Here is a 23,980-nt window from a genome sequence, read left to right on the forward strand (position 1 = left end):
TGCCGAAGAAATAATAAAATGTATTTGCTTTTACGCTAGTTCTTAATTTCTTAAAATATTTGAAGTGTGATTGAAAAGGCAATCTTGTCATTTACCTGTTATTTTCTTGCAGCTTATTGTTCGGAAATTTCCGTAAATAATTTTTACTTTTTTACTGTCATTTCATGTTTGCTTAAAGACGACATTTGCTTCTAGGAACATTCTAAATTTCAAAATAACTCTTCACTCTGAAAATTGAAACAACGTTGCTTTATATACAACTAAATATGAACAATATTAATATGTAGGCTATTTTATTTATGTACATTCATATTTTCTTGGCTTCGTAAAACTTTGTCTGCCAAAGAGTAATTGTTTTTCTTTCTTTTCTGTTTGCATTATAATAGGTCAGCACCATTGCGCAATGTTTTTTCAATTCTTCTGCTATTTTAAAAAATCTGGTGGATGATTTCCTAATGAAATTTGTCCGCTGTTAACATAAAGTCTTTGAATTGCCAACGTAAGAATAAAATATATCTGCTTTTACATTAGTCCTGTGTTTATTAAAATGAAGGAAAGATTCTGATGTTATTTTGTTTGCCTGTAGCGCAATGTTTCGTTGAGGCTTTCAATCTTGTGATTTTCCTGTCATTTTCTTGCAGCGGATTGTTCGGCAATTTCCGTTAGTGTTTTTATTTAATTACCATCCTGTTCAAGTCGACATTTGCTTTGAAGTCGATAAGGAAGGAAAAATGGGGTACTGGGTCTAGGAGCGAGTTCACGTTTGTCCTCACACACACACACACACACAAGTACACCTACACACACTTGAACAAAATATATACGTATGTATATGTATATGAAATATAATTGGTTTATATGTGTGTGTTTGTGTGTGTGTGTGTTTGCGCGTGAGACCGTGTTCAGGTTTATGTATGTGTGTTCACACACGCATATACACCCCCTCACACACACACACGTCTACGCTCACCATCTCTAATATCCACTAACATACATAAATACAGTCATACATTGTGCGAGCGTGGGTTTCACTTTTCAACTAATCGACATGCAAGTCAGTGTGTGTGTGTGTTCCTTTGTGTTTGTGTGTGTGTGTGTGTCAACAATAGCGCACGCGCACTCCGGTCTATTTCACCTTTCACCTCCCTCGCTGATTTCGAAGCAAATGTCGCCTTCAAAAGGACATGAAAAGAAAAACTAAATAAATACAACTTCGTGACGGAAATTGCCGAAGATTTAGACCATCAACGAAACATTGCCGAATTTTTGAATTCCAAGAACTGAAAGAAAGGGTTTTTATGGATATTTAACACCGTGCATCAGACCGTTTAACCCTTTTACCTATGAGGGCAGCCTTCAGATATATTTTCGTGTGACCCTTTTTGATTAAAATCTCGGCTGTGGTCGGTTGTACTCCCATCAACTTCCTTTTTCCTTTCAAAAATTTCTCAGGAATTCCTGTTTTCGTTATCGAAGATTATGATTCTGAGTGAAAAAAAAAAAAAGAAAAGCTTTCAAAGGATTATTTTCCTCCTCTCCATACCATTTTTAAAATTATTTTTCTGTTTTTATTTTAGTCTTTTGTTTAATCAACGTGTAAAGATGCCGAGATTACGAATCTGGAAGATGTTTTTTTTTTTTCAATTCTAAACTTTGAGAAAACAAAGATCCAACATCACTCCCCCCGACACTCCTCCCTCCTCCTTTCTAAAAATACAAAACTCCGTCTGTTGTACGTATTGAACATGTTTCTTTGCGCCTGCGCAGATTTCTCTCGAAAAGTAAATGAAAAATATGAAGCCCTCGGCAGAAAATCCAACATGCTAGAAATAACAGCTAAATGGTGGGGAAATAGTTTTTCTTCGGCATAACTACTTGTTACTTTTAATTCATTGGATTAATCCCAGCAAAGTACACCAATTTTAGTCCCTGGCCATATCTGTCCCTGCCCTATTCCACTTAAGAAAACTACACAGATTCCCCACCCCACCCCACCCACTCACACGTACTCACAGACACAAACACGCATGCGCGCTCACGCTCACTCCCACACACAACACATACACATGCATGGACGCGTTAAAGTTGCGATTTACCGTCATTTTAGAGTGAAATTAATTTGTCGTTGGAAAATGAAATTGTTTTGCGATACAAACCACAGGTGGCACTAAAGACATCCTGTAATGTCATATACACAGCGTATGATGTCATTGTCGTACTTGTCATCCTCGTCGTCGACGCCATCTTGAAAAGCATCGAGTTAACAGCGTTTATCAGTATTATCCGGGTGGTCGACTTACACGATTACACTCAGAATACAGGGTACATGCAACATGTTCGAGACAGAAAGGCAGAGACACTCGAGACGTTCATAATGGAATGTGTGGAAGTAAGGGTCCGTTATATTTTGAGACGAATGTGCCATTTACTACGATGTCTGATGGCTAGGCTTTATCCATGCCACTATGAGTCAATCTCATAATTTTGTGCACCCAGGGAGTGGTGTATGTAGAATTGGGATTGAGCGGGCATTTGAGATGATCGTACGGAGATGAGGCCATTACTGGCAAAGTACTGACGAAGACCATTCTCAACCGGCTGAGACCAGTTCTTACCAGAGAATCAATGTGGCTTCACGCCAGGGATATCAACCATGGACATGATCTTAACACTGCGACAGCTACAGGAGAAAGTAGTAGAGTAATACCAACCAATGTTTGTGATATGTGTGGGCTTTGCCAAAGCATTTGACACGGTGGGCTGTGAAAAACTTTCGATACAAAATTTCGGTATTTGTTGCTGTCGGAAATCACGTGTGTGTGTGTGTGTGTGTGTGTCTGTGTGTGAGCAGGTATGCATTTGTGTGATTCTGTGTGTATTTGTGTGTAACATTGTGCGTGTGCCCCAGCGTGTTCTGTTTTATGTATTTGTATTCACACACACACTCACACACACACACTCACACACACACATACATACACACACACACACACACAAACATACATACGCACACACACACACACACATAGATACACACAAACATACATACGCACACACACACACACACACACACACACAGCCATTATCGCCCATACACACCTAAATACATTCATACATTGTGCAAGTGAGGGTTTCACTATTCAACTCATCGACAAGAGAGTTAGTGGCTGTATGCGTACGTGCGCGCGCGCGCATGATTGCGCACGCACTCTACGGTGTAGTTCACTTTTCCCCTCCTTCACCGATTTCTAAGCAAATGTCGCCTTCAACATGAACTAAATGAAAATAAAGAAATAAATATTTCGTTACGGAAATTGCCGAATATTTAAACCATCAACGAAACATTGCCGAAATTTTAGATGCCAAATAAGGGAAGAAAGACTTTTTATTGATATTGAACACCGCGCATCTGAACGTTTAACCCTCTTACCTATGAGTTCAGCCTTCAGATATCTTTTCCTGTAACCCTTTAAGGTGTGGGATCCTTAAATAGAAACGCAGGTTCTTAGGGTGAGAATTTCTGATGCATGTGCATATTTTGAGTTGGAAGCCAGGAGTTGGATTTCGTTAACGCATGCGCATTGATAGCAACCTGAGAGGACAGAAATGTACTACATATTTGGAAAATTGGTGTGTGTTTGTTTGTGGCGTAGTTATCTAACTCCTCCTACATCGTTTTATTGATTTTGAGGAAACTTGACACATGAGTAGAACTCATGTCTGGAAACCTCGTGACATACTTTGATTGTTGACAGAGTCGATAATACGGCCCCTGGAAGGGATCTTTATATCTACTTCATATAACTTTTTTTTTAAACACTCAAGGGAAATAACCCATAGCACCTGCACTTACATTGGTTAGTTCTTAGCGAAGCGATCGATATTTGATTCTCTCGATCAGTGGACCTAATTCTGCATTTCACTCCGTTTTCGATTGCCAAACCTTATTATTGCATTTTCTTGATGCATGTACACTTTCAATGCCCATAACTCCGATAATTCTGCAGTTTTCCAGTTAAAAGTTTTCGATAACAGGACATAAATTTAATAAATGTGTCCAAATACAATGAGCTCAAACTTTGAATGCTTAAAATTCTTAAAAAATGAAATCAAACTTCCACACCACATTCAGTTGGGAAACCCTGTATCACTTATACTTATTTTGCAAATCATAATATTTATTGCTTATTTACAGTTCATACAACATTTTGATGAAACTAATTGAGGTATCGAATTTAGAAATATTTTACACGTCTCATTGTTTATGTTCGATTACTTTGAATATTGATTTTTTGTGTGTCCAATTTCTAATTTTTGCAGACAATATCACTTTTATACTTTATTTGACACATGAGTAGAACTCTTGTCTGGAAACCTCGTGACATACTTAGAGTGTTGAAAAAAAAATCAATAATAGGGCCCCTCCGATGGATCCTTCTATCTACTACATATTACTAATATTTTATTTAAACAACCCAAGGGAAATAACCTATACCACCTGCAGATTTTAGTGAAACGGTCAATATTTGATTCTCACGATCAGCCGACCTAATTCTACATTTTACTACTCACAGTTTTAAACTGCTAAACATTATTATTGCCTTCATTTAATTTGAATCTTAAACATGAAAGGCTTCATTCATACATTTCTATACATACGTACTTTTTTGAATGCCCACTACTCCGATAATTCTGCGTTTTTACACTTACACTTTTCCATGACAGGAGATAAATTTTTTATTCCACAGCGTATTTGTAGTGGCTTCATGAAGGCATAGCGTGGATTTGATCCTAGATTGCGAAATTTCACTTAACACTTCAACAGCGCTTTTCTCACGGTAAAACAATAGTTTTTTCTGTGAATGACAGCAGTTACATTTACCAGATGCCTTCGCTAAGCAGAATAATGTCTTTGCCACTTGACCCTTCTAACCTCTTCTAGGCCACCAGGTGTTGGAATGGAGATAACAGACCTCCAACGAAATCATTTGTTCTCAACAATATGTCTTTCCTTCTGACTGCCTTTCGGTCGGCCTCATTTATTCATCACCTTTACCTGCAATCCCAAATTGCAAGACATTCTAGACAGCCTCTTCGAAGGTCAACACAGCAGTGATAGACATGACATAATTGCAAGAGTCTTCAACTTGAAACAGCAAAAACTTTTGTGGCTGCTCAAAGATGGTAAAATCTTTGATGATCTCAATGCTTCGATGTACACAATTGAATGGCAGAAATGGGGTCTGCTTCATTCGCATACCCTCATATGGTGCAAGGAGAAGATACGTCCAGATTCGATTGATGACATCATTTCTATGGAGTTCCCAAACCCAGAGCAAGATGCTCAGCTCTACAACATTGTGAAGAAACACATGATGCACGGGCCCTGTGGAAGCTTTAACCCTTCGTCTCCTTTGCATGGAGAATAATATGTGCAGCAAAAGGTTCCCCAGACCATTCATTCAAGAAACACGAACTGGACATGGCGGTTATCCACTCTACAGGCGGCGCAAACCTGAACACGGCGATTATGCTGCAACACTGAAGACACACCAGCAAGAGGTTGAAGTTGACAACAGATGGATTGTGCCATATAACAAACTCCTGTCGAAAATGTTTGAGGCACACATCAACGTCGAATCATGTAATTCTGTAAAGAGCATAAAATACATCTGCAAATACATCAACAAGGGGTCCGATATAGCAGTTTTTGGAGTCAATGCGCATGAACAGCAAACGGATGAAATAAGACGTTATCTATTGGGAGGATACAGATCATCAAACGAGGCGATTTGGCTTCCCACTTTGCAGACGGTATCCAATGGTTGTGAATCTAGCTGTTCATCTTGAAAGCGGACAGCGTGTCTATTTCAAAGGGAGATAATGCTCAACAGCAATTTCAACAACCCCCGCAAAACAGCTCTTAAGGCTTTCTTCGAAAATTTTGCCCGATCCCTGTTTTATGTTGAATTACCTGTCTATTATACCTGGTCAGGAAAACAATGGGCAAAACGTATAAATGGAACTCCAGTTATCGCCTATGAGGCAGAAGAGATATTTCAAAGCAATGCTATTGGGAGAGTTTATACAGTCCATCTAAATCCGAGAGAAAAAAGGAAAACAGGACAAGTAACACACAGAACGACCCTTCATCATTTGTCGGCTGTCTATCTATCTACTCCTCACTTCGAGCATGTTTGTGTGTTTGTGTTTGTTCCCACCCCCACCATCGCTTGACAATCGATGCTGGTGTGCTTATGTCTCCGTAACATGGCGGTTCAGCGATCGATTTGCTCGACTAAAGGCGGCGCTCCAGCATGGCCGCAGTCAAATTGTCAGAGACAAGTAATAGAATAAAAGAGAGGAAGAAAGACAGACAGACAGAGAAAGAAAGAAAGAGAAAAGAAAAAAGACGGAAAGAAAGAAAGAAAAAAGCAAAGGAGGAAGAAAAGAAAGAAAGAAAGAAAGAAAGAAAGAAAGAAAGAAAGAAAGGAAAAAGAAAGAAAGAAAGAAAGAAAGAAAGAAAGAAAGGAAAAAGAAAGAAAGAAAGAAAGAAAGAAAGAAAGAAAGAAAAAAGAAAGAAAGAAAGAAAGAAAGAAAAAAGAAAGAAAGAAAGAAAGAAAGTTGTTATTTGAAAGAGGATGTGGTTCTATAGAAAGCATTTAAGCTTGTCTGAAGTGTGACCTCATTCTGCAGCCGAAATGCCTCAGCAGTCGATTGTGGTTTAACAGTGAACCAGTTGCGTTTAGATTAACGCTTGTTGAAAAGAACTTCACTTTTACGTAATGCTATTTTAAGTAACTGGAAATATTCAGTTACTTCGTAATGCAAAAGTCATACTTCGGCGAAAATTATTTCGAAGCCAGTTGGATTTCGTTAACGCATGCGTATCTGATGTTAGTCGGGTGATGCGACAGAAATGATGTATCATACCCGGAACTATATTCCGCTCACCACATTGCTGCATCGACTACTATGGATGCTGTAAATGTAGACGGCTGTACAGGCGCTAAGTTCCATTTACCAACTGAGGAAGATTTAATGAAATGTTTCGATAAATATGACATGACACATAAACGTCGAGGTGTTGCATACATCTTCAACAACGAAAATTTTAAAGACCCAAAACTTGAAACTCGTCATGGCTCATCAAAAGACACAGAAGATTTAAAAACGGCATTAATGAGTCTTGGATTTCGTGAAGATGAAATCAACGTTTATACAGATCCAACAGTCAAGGAAATGCTCAGGGCTTTAGAAGATTTTAACGAAGATAATCCTGATATTAAAGGTAATATTGATTGCTTTATTTGTGCGATTCTGAGCCATGGAGGTGACGACGAAATTATATATGGATACGATGGTAAAATTCAGCTAGACGAATTGCTTTCTTGCCTGAGACCCGATCGCTGTCCATATTTAACAGGAATACCTAAATTATTCTTTATCCAAGCATGTCGTGGAAGTAAGATTGATGTTGGAGTCGAAAAAAACGATGCTTGTGGATTCGGATTTGAAGAAAAGCCACCAAGAATTCCAATTATGGCAGATATGTTGGTTTTCCATTCGTCGTATAAAGAATATCCGTCAATCAGGAATAAAGACAAAGGTTCGTGGTTTATGCAGACTTTAAGCAAAGTGTTGAAGAAATATGGCGCAGAATATGAAATTTTGAAACTGCTAACTGCGGTCTGTAACCATGTTGCCACTTTAGAATACCAAAGTTCGAAATATCCGGAATACAATAGCTGCAAACAAATGCCTCAGATTATGTCGACATTGCGCAAAGAACTAAAGTTTTAGCCGAGAAAGTAAAATATTTCAGGTGTGGGATACTTAAAGAGAGTCGAAGCTTCTTACGGTGAGAATTTCTGATGCATGTGCATATATGAAAAGAATATATTTTAGACACTCATACATCATTAATGCAAAGGTGTATATTTTAAGAACTCGTATATCTACAAATAAATACACTATTTCACGTGTAATACCTACAGCAGAAATTGATAAATAAATAACTAAATAATTGTTAATATTATTACAAACTTCATTTGCTTTAATGAATATCCTCTAACATTTTAAGATACTTAACTAAAACTATTTACTACCATAAATTTTACAAAGAACACCAGTGCCTTATAGGTCCATTCTAAATTTCAAAATAATTCTACGCTCTGAACATTGAACTAACATGGTTTTATATACAACTAAATATGAATAATATTAATATGTAGGTAATGTTATTCATGTGCTTTCATACATCGCTTGATTCGTAAAAGTTTGTCTGCCAAAGAGAAAGTGTTTCTTCTTTCATTGCATTAAACTATTTCAGCACCACTGTGTAATATTTTTCAATTATTCTGTTATTCTTGTTTAACTCTTGTGGATAATCTCCTAATAAAATTAGTCTCTTATTAATGTGAAGTTTCTGAATTGCTACTGAGATAATAAAATATATGTAAAGTGTGAATGAAAGATTATTATGTAATTTTGTTATAAGCAGAAAAAATTGTTGATAAAATGATCAAATTCCTAATTGCAGCGTTGGATTAACCATTATGCACGTGCTTAGGGCATCAATGAAAGTGGTGGGTCACCATAGGAATGGTAATTGGTCTACATTACAAATTAAAATTTAAAAAATAACACTTTAAGCTTGCTAAAATAAGATTCGATATGGGTTTATATGATCGGAAATATAATTTCAAAGTGTTCTTGGAGTCATAGTGAGGATCTGATCGAGGATTTTGCAATTAAAAAAGGAGAAAACTTTTCAAATGTAAATATACAAAAATAAACATTATTTTCCATCTTTATGTTGGTTTTTGTGAAGCAGCTTCTGTGCATAGTAAAACCAACAATTTAATAGTAGTCGGGCTCTATAGTCCACTCGTTACTCCTCTACTACGCTTCAAGGAATGCCTCAACAGCATTACATGTTTTCTCCATCAGTGTCGTGCTGACAACATGTTAACGATGGGGGACTTGAACCTTCCCAGTATTGATTGGTCCACAAAGAGCTTGAAACCAGATTTTTCTATCTCAACCCCTGATAAAGAATCAATCGAATTGTCTTTTGATTTCACGGACGGGTTTTTCCTGACCCAACTTGTTCTCGAACCAACAAGGTGTCACAAAAACACCCTGGATCTAGTGTTCAGTAGCCACACCGACACTATCCAAAATACTGCAGTGGGAAAAAACACCACTACTCTCAGACCATGACATGGTTCTCTGTTAACCTGAGATTCTACCGTCCATAGATCAAACCTAACGACACCTCACCAGCCCATCCATTTGATACTATAGATCTTCATAATGCAGACTGGGATACGATCAACCATGATCTTTCACAAGTTGATTGGGCCTTCACGCACGCATTCTCCGCCCCACAACATAAACACGACATGGCAGACATTTGAAGATACTGCGCAAAACGTACTCCATTAAGATCAGTAAACAAATCCAAGTGCAGAATCCCTAGAAATAGAAGAGCAATTATCAGAAAAATAAAAAGCCTTAACTAAAAAAAATCGACCAACTTATACATTATCAGCACCAACGCACCCATTCGACTGCATCACTAGAATTGAAAAACATACAACCTCCAAAAAAGCATGATGATCAACATTAACAAACAAAATACAGCTGAGGAGAATTGGGCCCTTGAGAAAATAAAACTCAATCCCAAAGTGTTCTTTTCATTTGCAAAAAAAAAACATAAAGTCGCTGTTTCCACAGTTGGTCCTGTTGTTGATGAGAACAACACTACATGGTGATGCAAAATCCATGTGCAAGTTACTGCGGAGACAATACTGTTCTGTTTTCAGTAACGCTAATACGGTTGATCTGGTTAGTTGATTGTTGGCACTCCGTCGCTTACGACGTCGAGGGTTCCAGTTGATCCGACCAACGGAACAGCCTGCTCGTGAAATTAACGTGCAACTGGCTGAGCACTCCACAGAAACGTGTAACCTTAACGTAGTTCTCGGGGATATTCAGCGTGACACAGTGTGTGACAAGGCTGGCCCTTTGAATTACAGGCACAACAGAAACAGGAAGTAAGAGTGAGAGAAAGTTGTGGTGGAAGAGTACAGCAGGGTTCGCCACCATCCCCTGCCGGAGCCTCGTGGTGCTTTAGGTGTTTTCGCTCAATAAACACTCTCTGGCTAGTATCAGTGGGGTAAACCCTCAGCTAACTATGTGACAACTTTTGGTGCTCCTGATATTCTAACAGAAATAAATAAGATCGAGCACAACTCGGCAGTAGGTCCCGATAAGTTCTCGGCCATTGTCCTGAAGCCGACATCAAGTTGCACCTCCTCTAGCTGAGCTCTGGAGGAACTCACTTGACGCAAGCTACATTTTCTTTCCCAGTGTGTCGTTCCAGTTTTCAAAAAGGGAAACAAATCTTGCAGCGAACTACCGTCTGGCAAAGACGTGAGGGGAGCGAACAGAAAATTTCGTCTTACCTCTAGGAAGAACATTAGATAAATTGACAACCCAGAATCGGATAAGTTAGTACCTAGGTTCCTCACTCTTCAAATACGTTTGTTATCGTAAATTTGATTAGTCTTCTCCAGCTAGATTTATTTGCACAATATTTCAAATGTTGCCACATCAATGCAGGTATACTCGCCTGAATACTCAGCCTTTAACAGAACCGAGAACAGTGAAAAAGTTTTCAATAAAAAAATTAAATATTGCAATACAAATGTATTACTTTCCAGTCAAATAAAGCACCGTACTATAGCGTGGTAAATTTATCGACTGCTATTTCAAGTAAACATTGATGCCTTGTTCTACCACTATTCTATATTATACTTCTACCTTTACGTTGCTTTATAAATATATATATATATATACATAAATATACACATATACCGGGGTTTTCCGAAAATCCACCCGTCCATTAGATCGCCCATGGGCGTTTATTTGGATGGGTGGTTATTTGAGGCTAAAAGTTGAAAGAGTTAGTGTTCTTGTTTACATTCCGTTTAGACTTTCATTTGCTCTGCGTCTATAGATAAACTCGAAGGATTTTTATTCCCAATAATGGAGTCGAAAGAAAATATATCAAAACGTGTTCGACGATCATATACCATTAGTGAAAACATTGAGTGCTATTAAACGAGTGAAAGAACATTCTGGCAATTTATCTGCTGCGTCAGATTGAGAGAATGGTGCACAAAAGAAAATGAGTTAATCAATATGTCAGACAAGAGGAGGCGCAGATCAATTGGTGGAGGAAGAGGATCAGCACAAAGAGATCCAGAGATTGAACTTTTACAGTGGATTGTTGTTCAGCGCGCAAACAATATTATTGTAAATTATCGCCGTTTACGAGAATATGCTTTTGAATTGGTAAAAAGGATTGGAATTGAAATGAACAGCTTTAGATGTTCTGATAAATGGATTTTCAGTTTCATGAAACGGCATAAACTGACTGTGAGAAAGATTGCACATGTTGGTCAAGCGGACAATAAAACAGTTGGAGAAAAGGCACAAATCGCCTGTGACTATCTGGATAGCTGTTGTTTGTTGTTGGCACGCCGTCGCTTACGACGTCGAGGGTTCCAGTTGATCCGATCAACGGCACAGCCTGCTCGTGAAATTAACGTGCAAGTGGCTGAGCACCCCACAGACACGTGTACCCTTAACGTAGTTCTCGGGGATATTCAGCGTGACACAGTGTGACAAGGTTGACCCTTTGAATTACATGCACAACAGAAACAGGAAGTAAGAGTGAGAGAAAGTTGTGGTGAAAGAGTACAGCAGGGTTCGCCACCATCCCTTGCCGGAGCCTCGTGGAGCTTTAGGTGTTTTCGCTCAATAAGCACTCACAATGCCCGGTCTGGGAATCGAAACCGCGATCCTATGACCGCGAGTCCGCTGCCCTAACCACTGGGCCATTGCGCCTCCCCAACACTTGCTATGTTACTGCTATATGAAAAGAGTTTCAATTATGATGTTATGAAACCTGCAAAGCTGGAAGACTAGCTCGTAAAGGCCCACTCTGACTAAGAAAATGACTAGAAAATCGAAACCACGAACCCATGACCGCGAGTCCGCTGCCCTAACCACTGGGCCATTGCGCCTCCTATCTCGATAGCGTTCCAGTATTAACAGCAAATAACGATTCTGACCAGATTCATAATATGGAGGGAACGCCTGTATACTTTGACATATTGGGTTCAACATCCATAGACTTTGTCGGCAATAAAAATGTAGATGCTAGCCACTGTGGTGCTACCAGAGCTGGTTTTACTGCTGTTTTGTGTGTTAATGCTGCAGGAAAGGTGTTGAAAACAATGATTATCCTTAAAGGGTTGAAAAACGTGCCTAAAATCAAGGTCCCAAAGAATATTTACTTAACAATCTCCAACAAGGGGTCAATCACATATGAACTCATACAGCCGTGGGCTGACAAAGTGTTTGGGCAGAGAACAGCACAACTATTCCATGCTCAAAATTCAGTACTATTCATGGATGAATGCTCCGTGCACAAGAAAACAGAGCTCCTGGAAGTGTTCAAACGTAGGAATACAATTCTTGAACTTATACCTCCTAAAACAACATCTTGTATCAGTTATTGGTCCTTTCAAGAAAGCCGTTCGTGCTGAATGGGGGAATTGGTTTTAAAATGGCAAAAAGGAGTATACAAATAAAGGATATCGTAAAAAAACCTTCTTATCAAGAGATAGTGAACTTTGTGATCCAAGCTGTTGCCACTTTAAATAAATAAGCTATAAAGCGTGGAATTACTCCTCGTGGACAGACTGTAGAACATAGCCTCTTAAACTCACGTTTACATGATGTTTTGTCTGGCCTTGAGGTAAATACACCAGATGCACATAATGACGAAATTGAAGAAGATGAGATACAAGTAAATGAAATTTGCTCCGATGTGAATTATGGCCAAGCAATAAATGAACAAATTCGTGATATTTAACTTGAAACTATTCGGTTATTTTTCGTTTTTGGATTTGGTTATCAAGATTTTTTATGTGATTTCGTGTGTTGAAGCATATTCTGTTGTGTCTGGGGAAAGTCATTTTCTTATTGTGCCTTAAAATTTAACACACTCACCGTTAAAATTTCCACTTATTTCTTATTTTTATTTTCCTAAAAATTTCGTTGCGTCTTGCAACCTTTTCAAGAGTCTTGACTCTTTTACTGGTGAGTGTGTTAAATTTTAAGGCATAAGAAAATGACTCTCCCCAGACACAACAGAATATTCGGTTATTATTCTAGCATAAATGCCCAAGGACATTATTTGTTCATATGAGGCTTCTATTTTTGTTTTCAACAGTTTAATTTTCAATATTTCCTAATAGATCCATTGTTAATTTGAGAATATTTTTTAATATGCTACTTCTTTCAATACTGTTTCAGTTTCTTTATATCTATATATCTGATAACTGAAATGATAGAAGCTCAATGGAATTGTATAAAATAAATATGGCTTTTGACAATATCTTTGTTTTTCCTAGGTGAAATATTTTACTTCCATATTACCGCCCATGGGCGCTTATTATAGGTGGGCGGTTATTGAAGACAAAAAACAGTTTTGTAAAATAGAATTTTCCGTTCAACAGCCCTGGGCGGATTTTCGGAAAATCTTTGCTCGTCATCAGTCTGCAGTAGCATGACTTGTAAACATAAGGACACAGGAAATGTGTCAAGGCCGACAGGAAGCGGTGCAGCTTCCTAGGTCTAACCAACAGTAGTGTTATTCCCTTCAGGGGACTGTCACATTAAGTTGACAGCATACAACTACTTCAACGTATCATCACTGCATAAATCTCTCTGGGAGATTTAGAAATGCATTATTTCTAAACTTGAAATTAGTTACCCGATAGTAAGAATTCAAATAAAGTAGCCCCGAAAAGGGGCATAGAACATAGAACTTAGGAGGAAATACTAATAAGGTATGTATACTAAAATCCGGAAGCGTGTTACGTAATAACAGGCTAATCAAATATGAGATAATAACAATTCAAAGTAAATAACTCTGAAAAGGGCTTCTGTGCGTTCCCAGAGAATATGACCCTCAGTGGCGCTAGTGTTGGTATATTCGTGAATAAGTCACTAACCGAAAAAAAGTGGATCTATTGTTTAGGAAAATACTATTTACGTGTTTAAGCATTGTACTGGATAAATTGCGAAAATAACTCTAACAGTTGAAATACTAAGAAATAAGCATACTCAATTTGATTTACACCAAATAATATAGGAAAATGAATGGGTTATTTCCCTTCGCTGTTAAAATATATTAGTTTTATATAAAGATCCCTTCCAGGAGCCCTATTATCGATTTTTTTTTTCAGCAATCTAAGTGTGCCATGAGATTTCCAAACATGAATTCTACTCACATGTCAAGTTTCATCAAAATCGATAAAACGTTGTAGGAGTTAGCTAACAACTCCGCAAACAAACACACCCACAGACAGAATTTCCCACATATGTAGTATATATATATATATATATATATATATATATATATATATATTTACTTGGAAATGGATGTGTGGCGTTCAATTATATAATATAATATATACATACACACACACACACACATATATATATTATATAATAATCTACATATATATGCACATACCGGTACAGGACGTCACAAAACGTAAACAACATGAAATACGAAAACAAACTTTGGTATACGAACAACGAAAGAAACAAATGGAAAACAAAACAAGTAACATAAAAAACGACCCTTCATCAGTTGCCGGCTGTCCATCTACTCCCCGTTTCGAGCAATTTACGACAATATGAGGATTCAAGAAAGCAATTGCTCCTGCGAATCAAAATAAAATTTGGGATTTGTGGAGGGTAACAGTTGGTAACAAAAACAGGACAGTGGAGACATACAACAAACCAAAAGAAAAGAAACATGGAGGGCTGTTAGGCCAGACGAGGTAAGGTAGCGAACGCTAGAGGAATGAAATATTGTCTTTGACAAGAGAAAAGATAGAAGAGGAGACAGATAAGAATGCGTCTGGTCTGTTAGACAGAAAGAAAGAAAAGACGATTACGTGAGGAAAAGAAAGATGGACGATGGTCGCGTGTGGGCGACGAGAGAGAGAGAGTAAAGGATAAAGAGAGTGAGAGTGAGAGAGAGAGTCAGAAAACGGTGAAGGGGAGAAAAAAGAATTAGAGAAAGAAATGTATATGTATATATATATATATATATTTACTTGGAAATGGATGTGTGGCGTTCAATTATATAATATAATATATACATACACACACACACACACATATATATATATATATATGCATTATATAATAATCTACATATATATGCACATACCGGTACAGGACGTCACAAAACGTAAACAACATGAAATACGAAAACAATATATATTTATATTTATATATTTATATATTTGATCCTTTATATTGAACACTCAATATTTCATCTACATTCAATACTTTATTTCATGGTGCCATCCATTTTTATTTTATTTTATATTATATATTGTATATTATATTATATATTGTATATTCCATATTCTATACCCCACATTAGTTCTGCAGGAATATCAATAAAACATAAAAAACAGACAGTGTTGGAACTCTTTTAAGCAAAATAATATATATATATATATACACATGTATATATACATATATGTATTTATACATATATATATATATATATATATATATATATATATACAGCCAGTCCTGTGCCTATATTCAGCCACTCTTGTGCCTATATACAGCCACTCCTGCACCTATATACAGCCACTCGTGCCTATATTCAGCCACTCTTGCGCCTATATTCAGTCACTCCTGCACCTATATACATCCTGTTCAAGTCGACATTTGCTTTGAAGTCGATAAGGAAGGAAAAATGGGGTACTGGGTCTAGGAGCGAGTTCACGTTTGTCCTCACACACACACACACACACAAGTACACCTACACACACTTGAACAAAATATATACGTATGTATATGTATATGAAATATAATTGGTTTATATGTGTGTGTTTGTGTGTGTGTGTGTTTGCGCGTGAGACCGTGTTCAGGTTTATGTATGTGTGTTCACACACGCATATACACCCCCTCACACACACACACGTCTACGCTCACCATCTCTAATATCCACTAACATACATAAATACAGTCATACATTGTGCGAGCGTGGGTTTCACTTTTCAACTAATCGACATGCAAGTCAGTGTGTGTGTGTGTTCCTTTGTGTTTGTGTGTGTGTGTGTGTCAACAATAGCGCACGCGCACTCCGGTCTATTTCACCTTTCACCTCCCTCGCTGATTTCGAAGCAAATGTCGCCTTCAAAAGGACATGAAAAGAAAAACTAAATAAATACAACTTCGTGACGGAAATTGCCGAAGATTTAGACCATCAACGAAACATTGCCGAATTTTTGAATTCCAAGAACTGAAAGAAAGGGTTTTTATGGATATTTAACACCGTGCATCAGACCGTTTAACCCTTTTACCTATGAGGGCAGCCTTCAGATATATTTTCGTGTGACCCTTTTTGATTAAAATCTCGGCTGTGGTCGGTTGTACTCCCATCAACTTCCTTTTTCCTTTCAAAAATTTCTCAGGAATTCCTGTTTTCGTTATCGAAGATTATGATTCTGAGTGAAAAAAAAAAAAAGAAAAGCTTTCAAAGGATTATTTTCCTCCTCTCCATACCATTTTTAAAATTATTTTTCTGTTTTTATTTTAGTCTTTTGTTTAATCAACGTGTAAAGATGCCGAGATTACGAATCTGGAAGATGTTTTTTTTTTTTCAATTCTAAACTTTGAGAAAACAAAGATCCAACATCACTCCCCCCGACACTCCTCCCTCCTCCTTTCTAAAAATACAAAACTCCGTCTGTTGTACGTATTGAACATGTTTCTTTGCGCCTGCGCAGATTTCTCTCGAAAAGTAAATGAAAAATATGAAGCCCTCGGCAGAAAATCCAACATGCTAGAAATAACAGCTAAATGGTGGGGAAATAGTTTTTCTTCGGCATAACTACTTGTTACTTTTAATTCATTGGATTAATCCCAGCAAAGTACACCAATTTTAGTCCCTGGCCATATCTGTCCCTGCCCTATTCCACTTAAGAAAACTACACAGATTCCCCACCCCACCCCACCCACTCACACGTACTCACAGACACAAACACGCATGCGCGCTCACGCTCACTCCCACACACAACACATACACATGCATGGACGCGTTAAAGTTGCGATTTACCGTCATTTTAGAGTGAAATTAATTTGTCGTTGGAAAATGAAATTGTTTTGCGATACAAACCACAGGTGGCACTAAAGACATCCTGTAATGTCATATACACAGCGTATGATGTCATTGTCGTACTTGTCATCCTCGTCGTCGACGCCATCTTGAAAAGCATCGAGTTAACAGCGTTTATCAGTATTATCCGGGTGGTCGACTTACACGATTACACTCAGAATACAGGGTACATGCAACATGTTCGAGACAGAAAGGCAGAGACACTCGAGACGTTCATAATGGAATGTGTGGAAGTAAGGGTCCGTTATATTTTGAGACGAATGTGCCATTTACTACGATGTCTGATGGCTAGGCTTTATCCATGCCACTATGAGTCAATCTCATAATTTTGTGCACCCAGGGAGTGGTGTATGTAGAATTGGGATTGAGCGGGCATTTGAGATGATCGTACGGAGATGAGGCCATTACTGGCAAAGTACTGACGAAGACCATTCTCAACCGGCTGAGACCAGTTCTTACCAGAGAATCAATGTGGCTTCACGCCAGGGATATCAACCATGGACATGATCTTAACACTGCGACAGCTACAGGAGAAAGTAGTAGAGTAATACCAACCAATGTTTGTGATATGTGTGGGCTTTGCCAAAGCATTTGACACGGTGGGCTGTGAAAAACTTTCGATACAAAATTTCGGTATTTGTTGCTGTCGGAAATCACGTGTGTGTGTGTGTGTGTGTGTGTCTGTGTGTGAGCAGGTATGCATTTGTGTGATTCTGTGTGTATTTGTGTGTAACATTGTGCGTGTGCCCCAGCGTGTTCTGTTTTATGTATTTGTATTCACACACACACTCACACACACACACTCACACACACACATACATACACACACACACACACACAAACATACATACGCACACACACACACACACATAGATACACACAAACATACATACGCACACACACACACACACACACACACACAGCCATTATCGCCCATACACACCTAAATACATTCATACATTGTGCAAGTGAGGGTTTCACTATTCAACTCATCGACAAGAGAGTTAGTGGCTGTATGCGTACGTGCGCGCGCGCGCATGATTGCGCACGCACTCTACGGTGTAGTTCACTTTTCCCCTCCTTCACCGATTTCTAAGCAAATGTCGCCTTCAACATGAACTAAATGAAAATAAAGAAATAAATATTTCGTTACGGAAATTGCCGAATATTTAAACCATCAACGAAACATTGCCGAAATTTTAGATGCCAAATAAGGGAAGAAAGACTTTTTATTGATATTGAACACCGCGCATCTGAACGTTTAACCCTCTTACCTATGAGTTCAGCCTTCAGATATCTTTTCCTGTAACCCTTTAAGGTGTGGGATCCTTAAATAGAAACGCAGGTTCTTAGGGTGAGAATTTCTGATGCATGTGCATATTTTGAGTTGGAAGCCAGGAGTTGGATTTCGTTAACGCATGCGCATTGATAGCAACCTGAGAGGACAGAAATGTACTACATATTTGGAAAATTGGTGTGTGTTTGTTTGTGGCGTAGTTATCTAACTCCTCCTACATCGTTTTATTGATTTTGAGGAAACTTGACACATGAGTAGAACTCATGTCTGGAAACCTCGTGACATACTTTGATTGTTGACAGAGTCGATAATACGGCCCCTGGAAGGGATCTTTATATCTACTTCATATAACTTTTTTTTTAAACACTCAAGGGAAATAACCCATAGCACCTGCACTTACATTGGTTAGTTCTTAGCGAAGCGATCGATATTTGATTCTCTCGATCAGTGGACCTAATTCTGCATTTCACTCCGTTTTCGATTGCCAAACCTTATTATTGCATTTTCTTGATGCATGTACACTTTCAATGCCCATAACTCCGATAATTCTGCAGTTTTCCAGTTAAAAGTTTTCGATAACAGGACATAAATTTAATAAATGTGTCCAAATACAATGAGCTCAAACTTTGAATGCTTAAAATTCTTAAAAAATGAAATCAAACTTCCACACCACATTCAGTTGGGAAACCCTGTATCACTTATACTTATTTTGCAAATCATAATATTTATTGCTTATTTACAGTTCATACAACATTTTGATGAAACTAATTGAGGTATCGAATTTAGAAATATTTTACACGTCTCATTGTTTATGTTCGATTACTTTGAATATTGATTTTTTGTGTGTCCAATTTCTAATTTTTGCAGACAATATCACTTTTATACTTTATTTGACACATGAGTAGAACTCTTGTCTGGAAACCTCGTGACATACTTAGAGTGTTGAAAAAAAAATCAATAATAGGGCCCCTCCGATGGATCCTTCTATCTACTACATATTACTAATATTTTATTTAAACAACCCAAGGGAAATAACCTATACCACCTGCAGATTTTAGTGAAACGGTCAATATTTGATTCTCACGATCAGCCGACCTAATTCTACATTTTACTACTCACAGTTTTAAACTGCTAAACATTATTATTGCCTTCATTTAATTTGAATCTTAAACATGAAAGGCTTCATTCATACATTTCTATACATACGTACTTTTTTGAATGCCCACTACTCCGATAATTCTGCGTTTTTACACTTACACTTTTCCATGACAGGAGATAAATTTTTTATTCCACAGCGTATTTGTAGTGGCTTCATGAAGGCATAGCGTGGATTTGATCCTAGATTGCGAAATTTCACTTAACACTTCAACAGCGCTTTTCTCACGGTAAAACAATAGTTTTTTCTGTGAATGACAGCAGTTACATTTACCAGATGCCTTCGCTAAGCAGAATAATGTCTTTGCCACTTGACCCTTCTAACCTCTTCTAGGCCACCAGGTGTTGGAATGGAGATAACAGACCTCCAACGAAATCATTTGTTCTCAACAATATGTCTTTCCTTCTGACTGCCTTTCGGTCGGCCTCATTTATTCATCACCTTTACCTGCAATCCCAAATTGCAAGACATTCTAGACAGCCTCTTCGAAGGTCAACACAGCAGTGATAGACATGACATAATTGCAAGAGTCTTCAACTTGAAACAGCAAAAACTTTTGTGGCTGCTCAAAGATGGTAAAATCTTTGATGATCTCAATGCTTCGATGTACACAATTGAATGGCAGAAATGGGGTCTGCTTCATTCGCATACCCTCATATGGTGCAAGGAGAAGATACGTCCAGATTCGATTGATGACATCATTTCTATGGAGTTCCCAAACCCAGAGCAAGATGCTCAGCTCTACAACATTGTGAAGAAACACATGATGCACGGGCCCTGTGGAAGCTTTAACCCTTCGTCTCCTTTGCATGGAGAATAATATGTGCAGCAAAAGGTTCCCCAGACCATTCATTCAAGAAACACGAACTGGACATGGCGGTTATCCACTCTACAGGCGGCGCAAACCTGAACACGGCGATTATGCTGCAACACTGAAGACACACCAGCAAGAGGTTGAAGTTGACAACAGATGGATTGTGCCATATAACAAACTCCTGTCGAAAATGTTTGAGGCACACATCAACGTCGAATCATGTAATTCTGTAAAGAGCATAAAATACATCTGCAAATACATCAACAAGGGGTCCGATATAGCAGTTTTTGGAGTCAATGCGCATGAACAGCAAACGGATGAAATAAGACGTTATCTATTGGGAGGATACAGATCATCAAACGAGGCGATTTGGCTTCCCACTTTGCAGACGGTATCCAATGGTTGTGAATCTAGCTGTTCATCTTGAAAGCGGACAGCGTGTCTATTTCAAAGGGAGATAATGCTCAACAGCAATTTCAACAACCCCCGCAAAACAGCTCTTAAGGCTTTCTTCGAAAATTTTGCCCGATCCCTGTTTTATGTTGAATTACCTGTCTATTATACCTGGTCAGGAAAACAATGGGCAAAACGTATAAATGGAACTCCAGTTATCGCCTATGAGGCAGAAGAGATATTTCAAAGCAATGCTATTGGGAGAGTTTATACAGTCCATCTAAATCCGAGAGAAAAAAGGAAAACAGGACAAGTAACACACAGAACGACCCTTCATCATTTGTCGGCTGTCTATCTATCTACTCCTCACTTCGAGCATGTTTGTGTGTTTGTGTTTGTTCCCACCCCCACCATCGCTTGACAATCGATGCTGGTGTGCTTATGTCTCCGTAACATGGCGGTTCAGCGATCGATTTGCTCGACTAAAGGCGGCGCTCCAGCATGGCCGCAGTCAAATTGTCAGAGACAAGTAATAGAATAAAAGAGAGGAAGAAAGACAGACAGACAGAGAAAGAAAGAAAGAGAAAAGAAAAAAGACGGAAAGAAAGAAAGAAAAAAGCAAAGGAGGAAGAAAAGAAAGAAAGAAAGAAAGAAAGAAAGAAAGAAAGAAAGAAAGGAAAAAGAAAGAAAGAAAGAAAGAAAGAAAGAAAGAAAGGAAAAAGAAAGAAAGAAAGAAAGAAAGAAAGAAAGAAAGAAAAAAGAAAGAAAGAAAGAAAGAAAGAAAAAAGAAAGAAAGAAAGAAAGAAAGTTGTTATTTGAAAGAGGATGTGGTTCTATAGAAAGCATTTAAGCTTGTCTGAAGTGTGACCTCATTCTGCAGCCGAAATGCCTCAGCAGTCGATTGTGGTTTAACAGTGAACCAGTTGCGTTTAGATTAACGCTTGTTGAAAAGAACTTCACTTTTACGTAATGCTATTTTAAGTAACTGGAAATATTCAGTTACTTCGTAATGCAAAAGTCATACTTCGCCGAAAATTATTTCGAAGCCAGTTGGATTTCGTTAACGCATGCGTATCTGATGTTAGTCGGGTGATGCGACAGAAATGATGTATCATACCCGGAACTATATTCCGCTCACCACATTGCTGCATCGACTACTATGGATGCTGTAAATGTAGACGGCTGTACAGGCGCTAAGTTCCATTTACCAACTGAGGAAGATTTAATGAAATGTTTCGATAAATATGACATGACACATAAACGTCGAGGTGTTGCATACATCTTCAACAACGAAAATTTTAAAGACCCAAAACTTGAAACTCGTCATGGCTCATCAAAAGACACAGAAGATTTAAAAACGGCATTAATGAGTCTTGGATTTCGTGAAGATGAAATCAACGTTTATACAGATCCAACAGTCAAGGAAATGCTCAGGGCTTTAGAAGATTTTAACGAAGATAATCCTGATATTAAAGGTAATATTGATTGCTTTATTTGTGCGATTCTGAGCCATGGAGGTGACGACGAAATTATATATGGATACGATGGTAAAATTCAGCTAGACGAATTGCTTTCTTGCCTGAGACCCGATCGCTGTCCATATTTAACAGGAATACCTAAATTATTCTTTATCCAAGCATGTCGTGGAAGTAAGATTGATGTTGGAGTCGAAAAAAACGATGCTTGTGGATTCGGATTTGAAGAAAAGCCACCAAGAATTCCAATTATGGCAGATATGTTGGTTTTCCATTCGTCGTATAAAGAATATCCGTCAATCAGGAATAAAGACAAAGGTTCGTGGTTTATGCAGACTTTAAGCAAAGTGTTGAAGAAATATGGCGCAGAATATGAAATTTTGAAACTGCTAACTGCGGTCTGTAACCATGTTGCCACTTTAGAATACCAAAGTTCGAAATATCCGGAATACAATAGCTGCAAACAAATGCCTCAGATTATGTCGACATTGCGCAAAGAACTAAAGTTTTAGCCGAGAAAGTAAAATATTTCAGGTGTGGGATACTTAAAGAGAGTCGAAGCTTCTTACGGTGAGAATTTCTGATGCATGTGCATATATGAAAAGAATATATTTTAGACACTCATACATCATTAATGCAAAGGTGTATATTTTAAGAACTCGTATATCTACAAATAAATACACTATTTCACGTGTAATACCTACAGCAGAAATTGATAAATAAATAACTAAATAATTGTTAATATTATTACAAACTTCATTTGCTTTAATGAATATCCTCTAACATTTTAAGATACTTAACTAAAACTATTTACTACCATAAATTTTACAAAGAACACCAGTGCCTTATAGGTCCATTCTAAATTTCAAAATAATTCTACGCTCTGAACATTGAACTAACATGGTTTTATATACAACTAAATATGAATAATATTAATATGTAGGTAATGTTATTCATGTGCTTTCATACATCGCTTGATTCGTAAAAGTTTGTCTGCCAAAGAGAAAGTGTTTCTTCTTTCATTGCATTAAACTATTTCAGCACCACTGTGTAATATTTTTCAATTATTCTGTTATTCTTGTTTAACTCTTGTGGATAATCTCCTAATAAAATTAGTCTCTTATTAATGTGAAGTTTCTGAATTGCTACTGAGATAATAAAATATATGTAAAGTGTGAATGAAAGATTATTATGTAATTTTGTTATAAGCAGAAAAAATTGTTGATAAAATGATCAAATTCCTAATTGCAGCGTTGGATTAACCATTATGCACGTGCTTAGGGCATCAATGAAAGTGGTGGGTCACCATAGGAATGGTAATTGGTCTACATTACAAATTAAAATTTAAAAAATAACACTTTAAGCTTGCTAAAATAAGATTCGATATGGGTTTATATGATCGGAAATATAATTTCAAAGTGTTCTTGGAGTCATAGTGAGGATCTGATCGAGGATTTTGCAATTAAAAAAGGAGAAAACTTTTCAAATGTAAATATACAAAAATAAACATTATTTTCCATCTTTATGTTGGTTTTTGTGAAGCAGCTTC

The 23,980-nt window shown here is 37.7% G+C and overlaps 4 protein-coding genes across 4 annotated transcripts; all 4 read left to right on the plus strand.

The window, feature by feature from the left end:
• The first annotated feature begins 5,430 nt into the window (after positions 1-5,430).
• LOC149130679 (uncharacterized) lies at positions 5,431-5,850 on the plus strand. The gene has a single exon (XM_089343828.1). The coding sequence runs from the start codon at positions 5,431-5,433 to the stop codon at positions 5,848-5,850; it is 420 nt and encodes a 139-aa protein (XP_089199954.1).
• Positions 5,851-6,852: 1,002 nt separating this feature from the next.
• On the plus strand, positions 6,853-8,337 carry LOC106867126 (caspase-7). Its single transcript, XM_014933684.3, is given in 1 exon segment — positions 6,853-8,337. A coding segment is annotated over 1 exon segment (840 nt). The 5' UTR covers positions 6,853-6,975; the 3' UTR covers positions 7,816-8,337.
• A 12,233-nt stretch (positions 8,338-20,570) lies between these two features.
• On the plus strand, positions 20,571-20,990 carry LOC149130680 (uncharacterized). The gene has a single exon (XM_089343829.1). The coding sequence runs from the start codon at positions 20,571-20,573 to the stop codon at positions 20,988-20,990; it is 420 nt and encodes a 139-aa protein (XP_089199955.1).
• Positions 20,991-21,308: 318 nt separating this feature from the next.
• LOC149130681 (caspase-7-like) lies at positions 21,309-23,477 on the plus strand. The gene has a single exon (XM_089344573.1). It carries the CDS (start codon positions 22,116-22,118, stop codon positions 22,941-22,943), a length of 828 nt encoding a protein of 275 aa, XP_089200699.1. The 5' UTR covers positions 21,309-22,115; the 3' UTR covers positions 22,944-23,477.
• The last annotated feature ends 503 nt before the right edge of the window (positions 23,478-23,980 follow it).

The sequence above is a fragment of the Octopus bimaculoides genome, chromosome 28 (genome assembly GCF_046866305.1).
Source record: "Octopus bimaculoides isolate indiv1 chromosome 28, ASM4686630v1, whole genome shotgun sequence".
NCBI classification, from domain to species: Eukaryota; Metazoa; Mollusca; class Cephalopoda; order Octopoda; family Octopodidae; genus Octopus; species Octopus bimaculoides.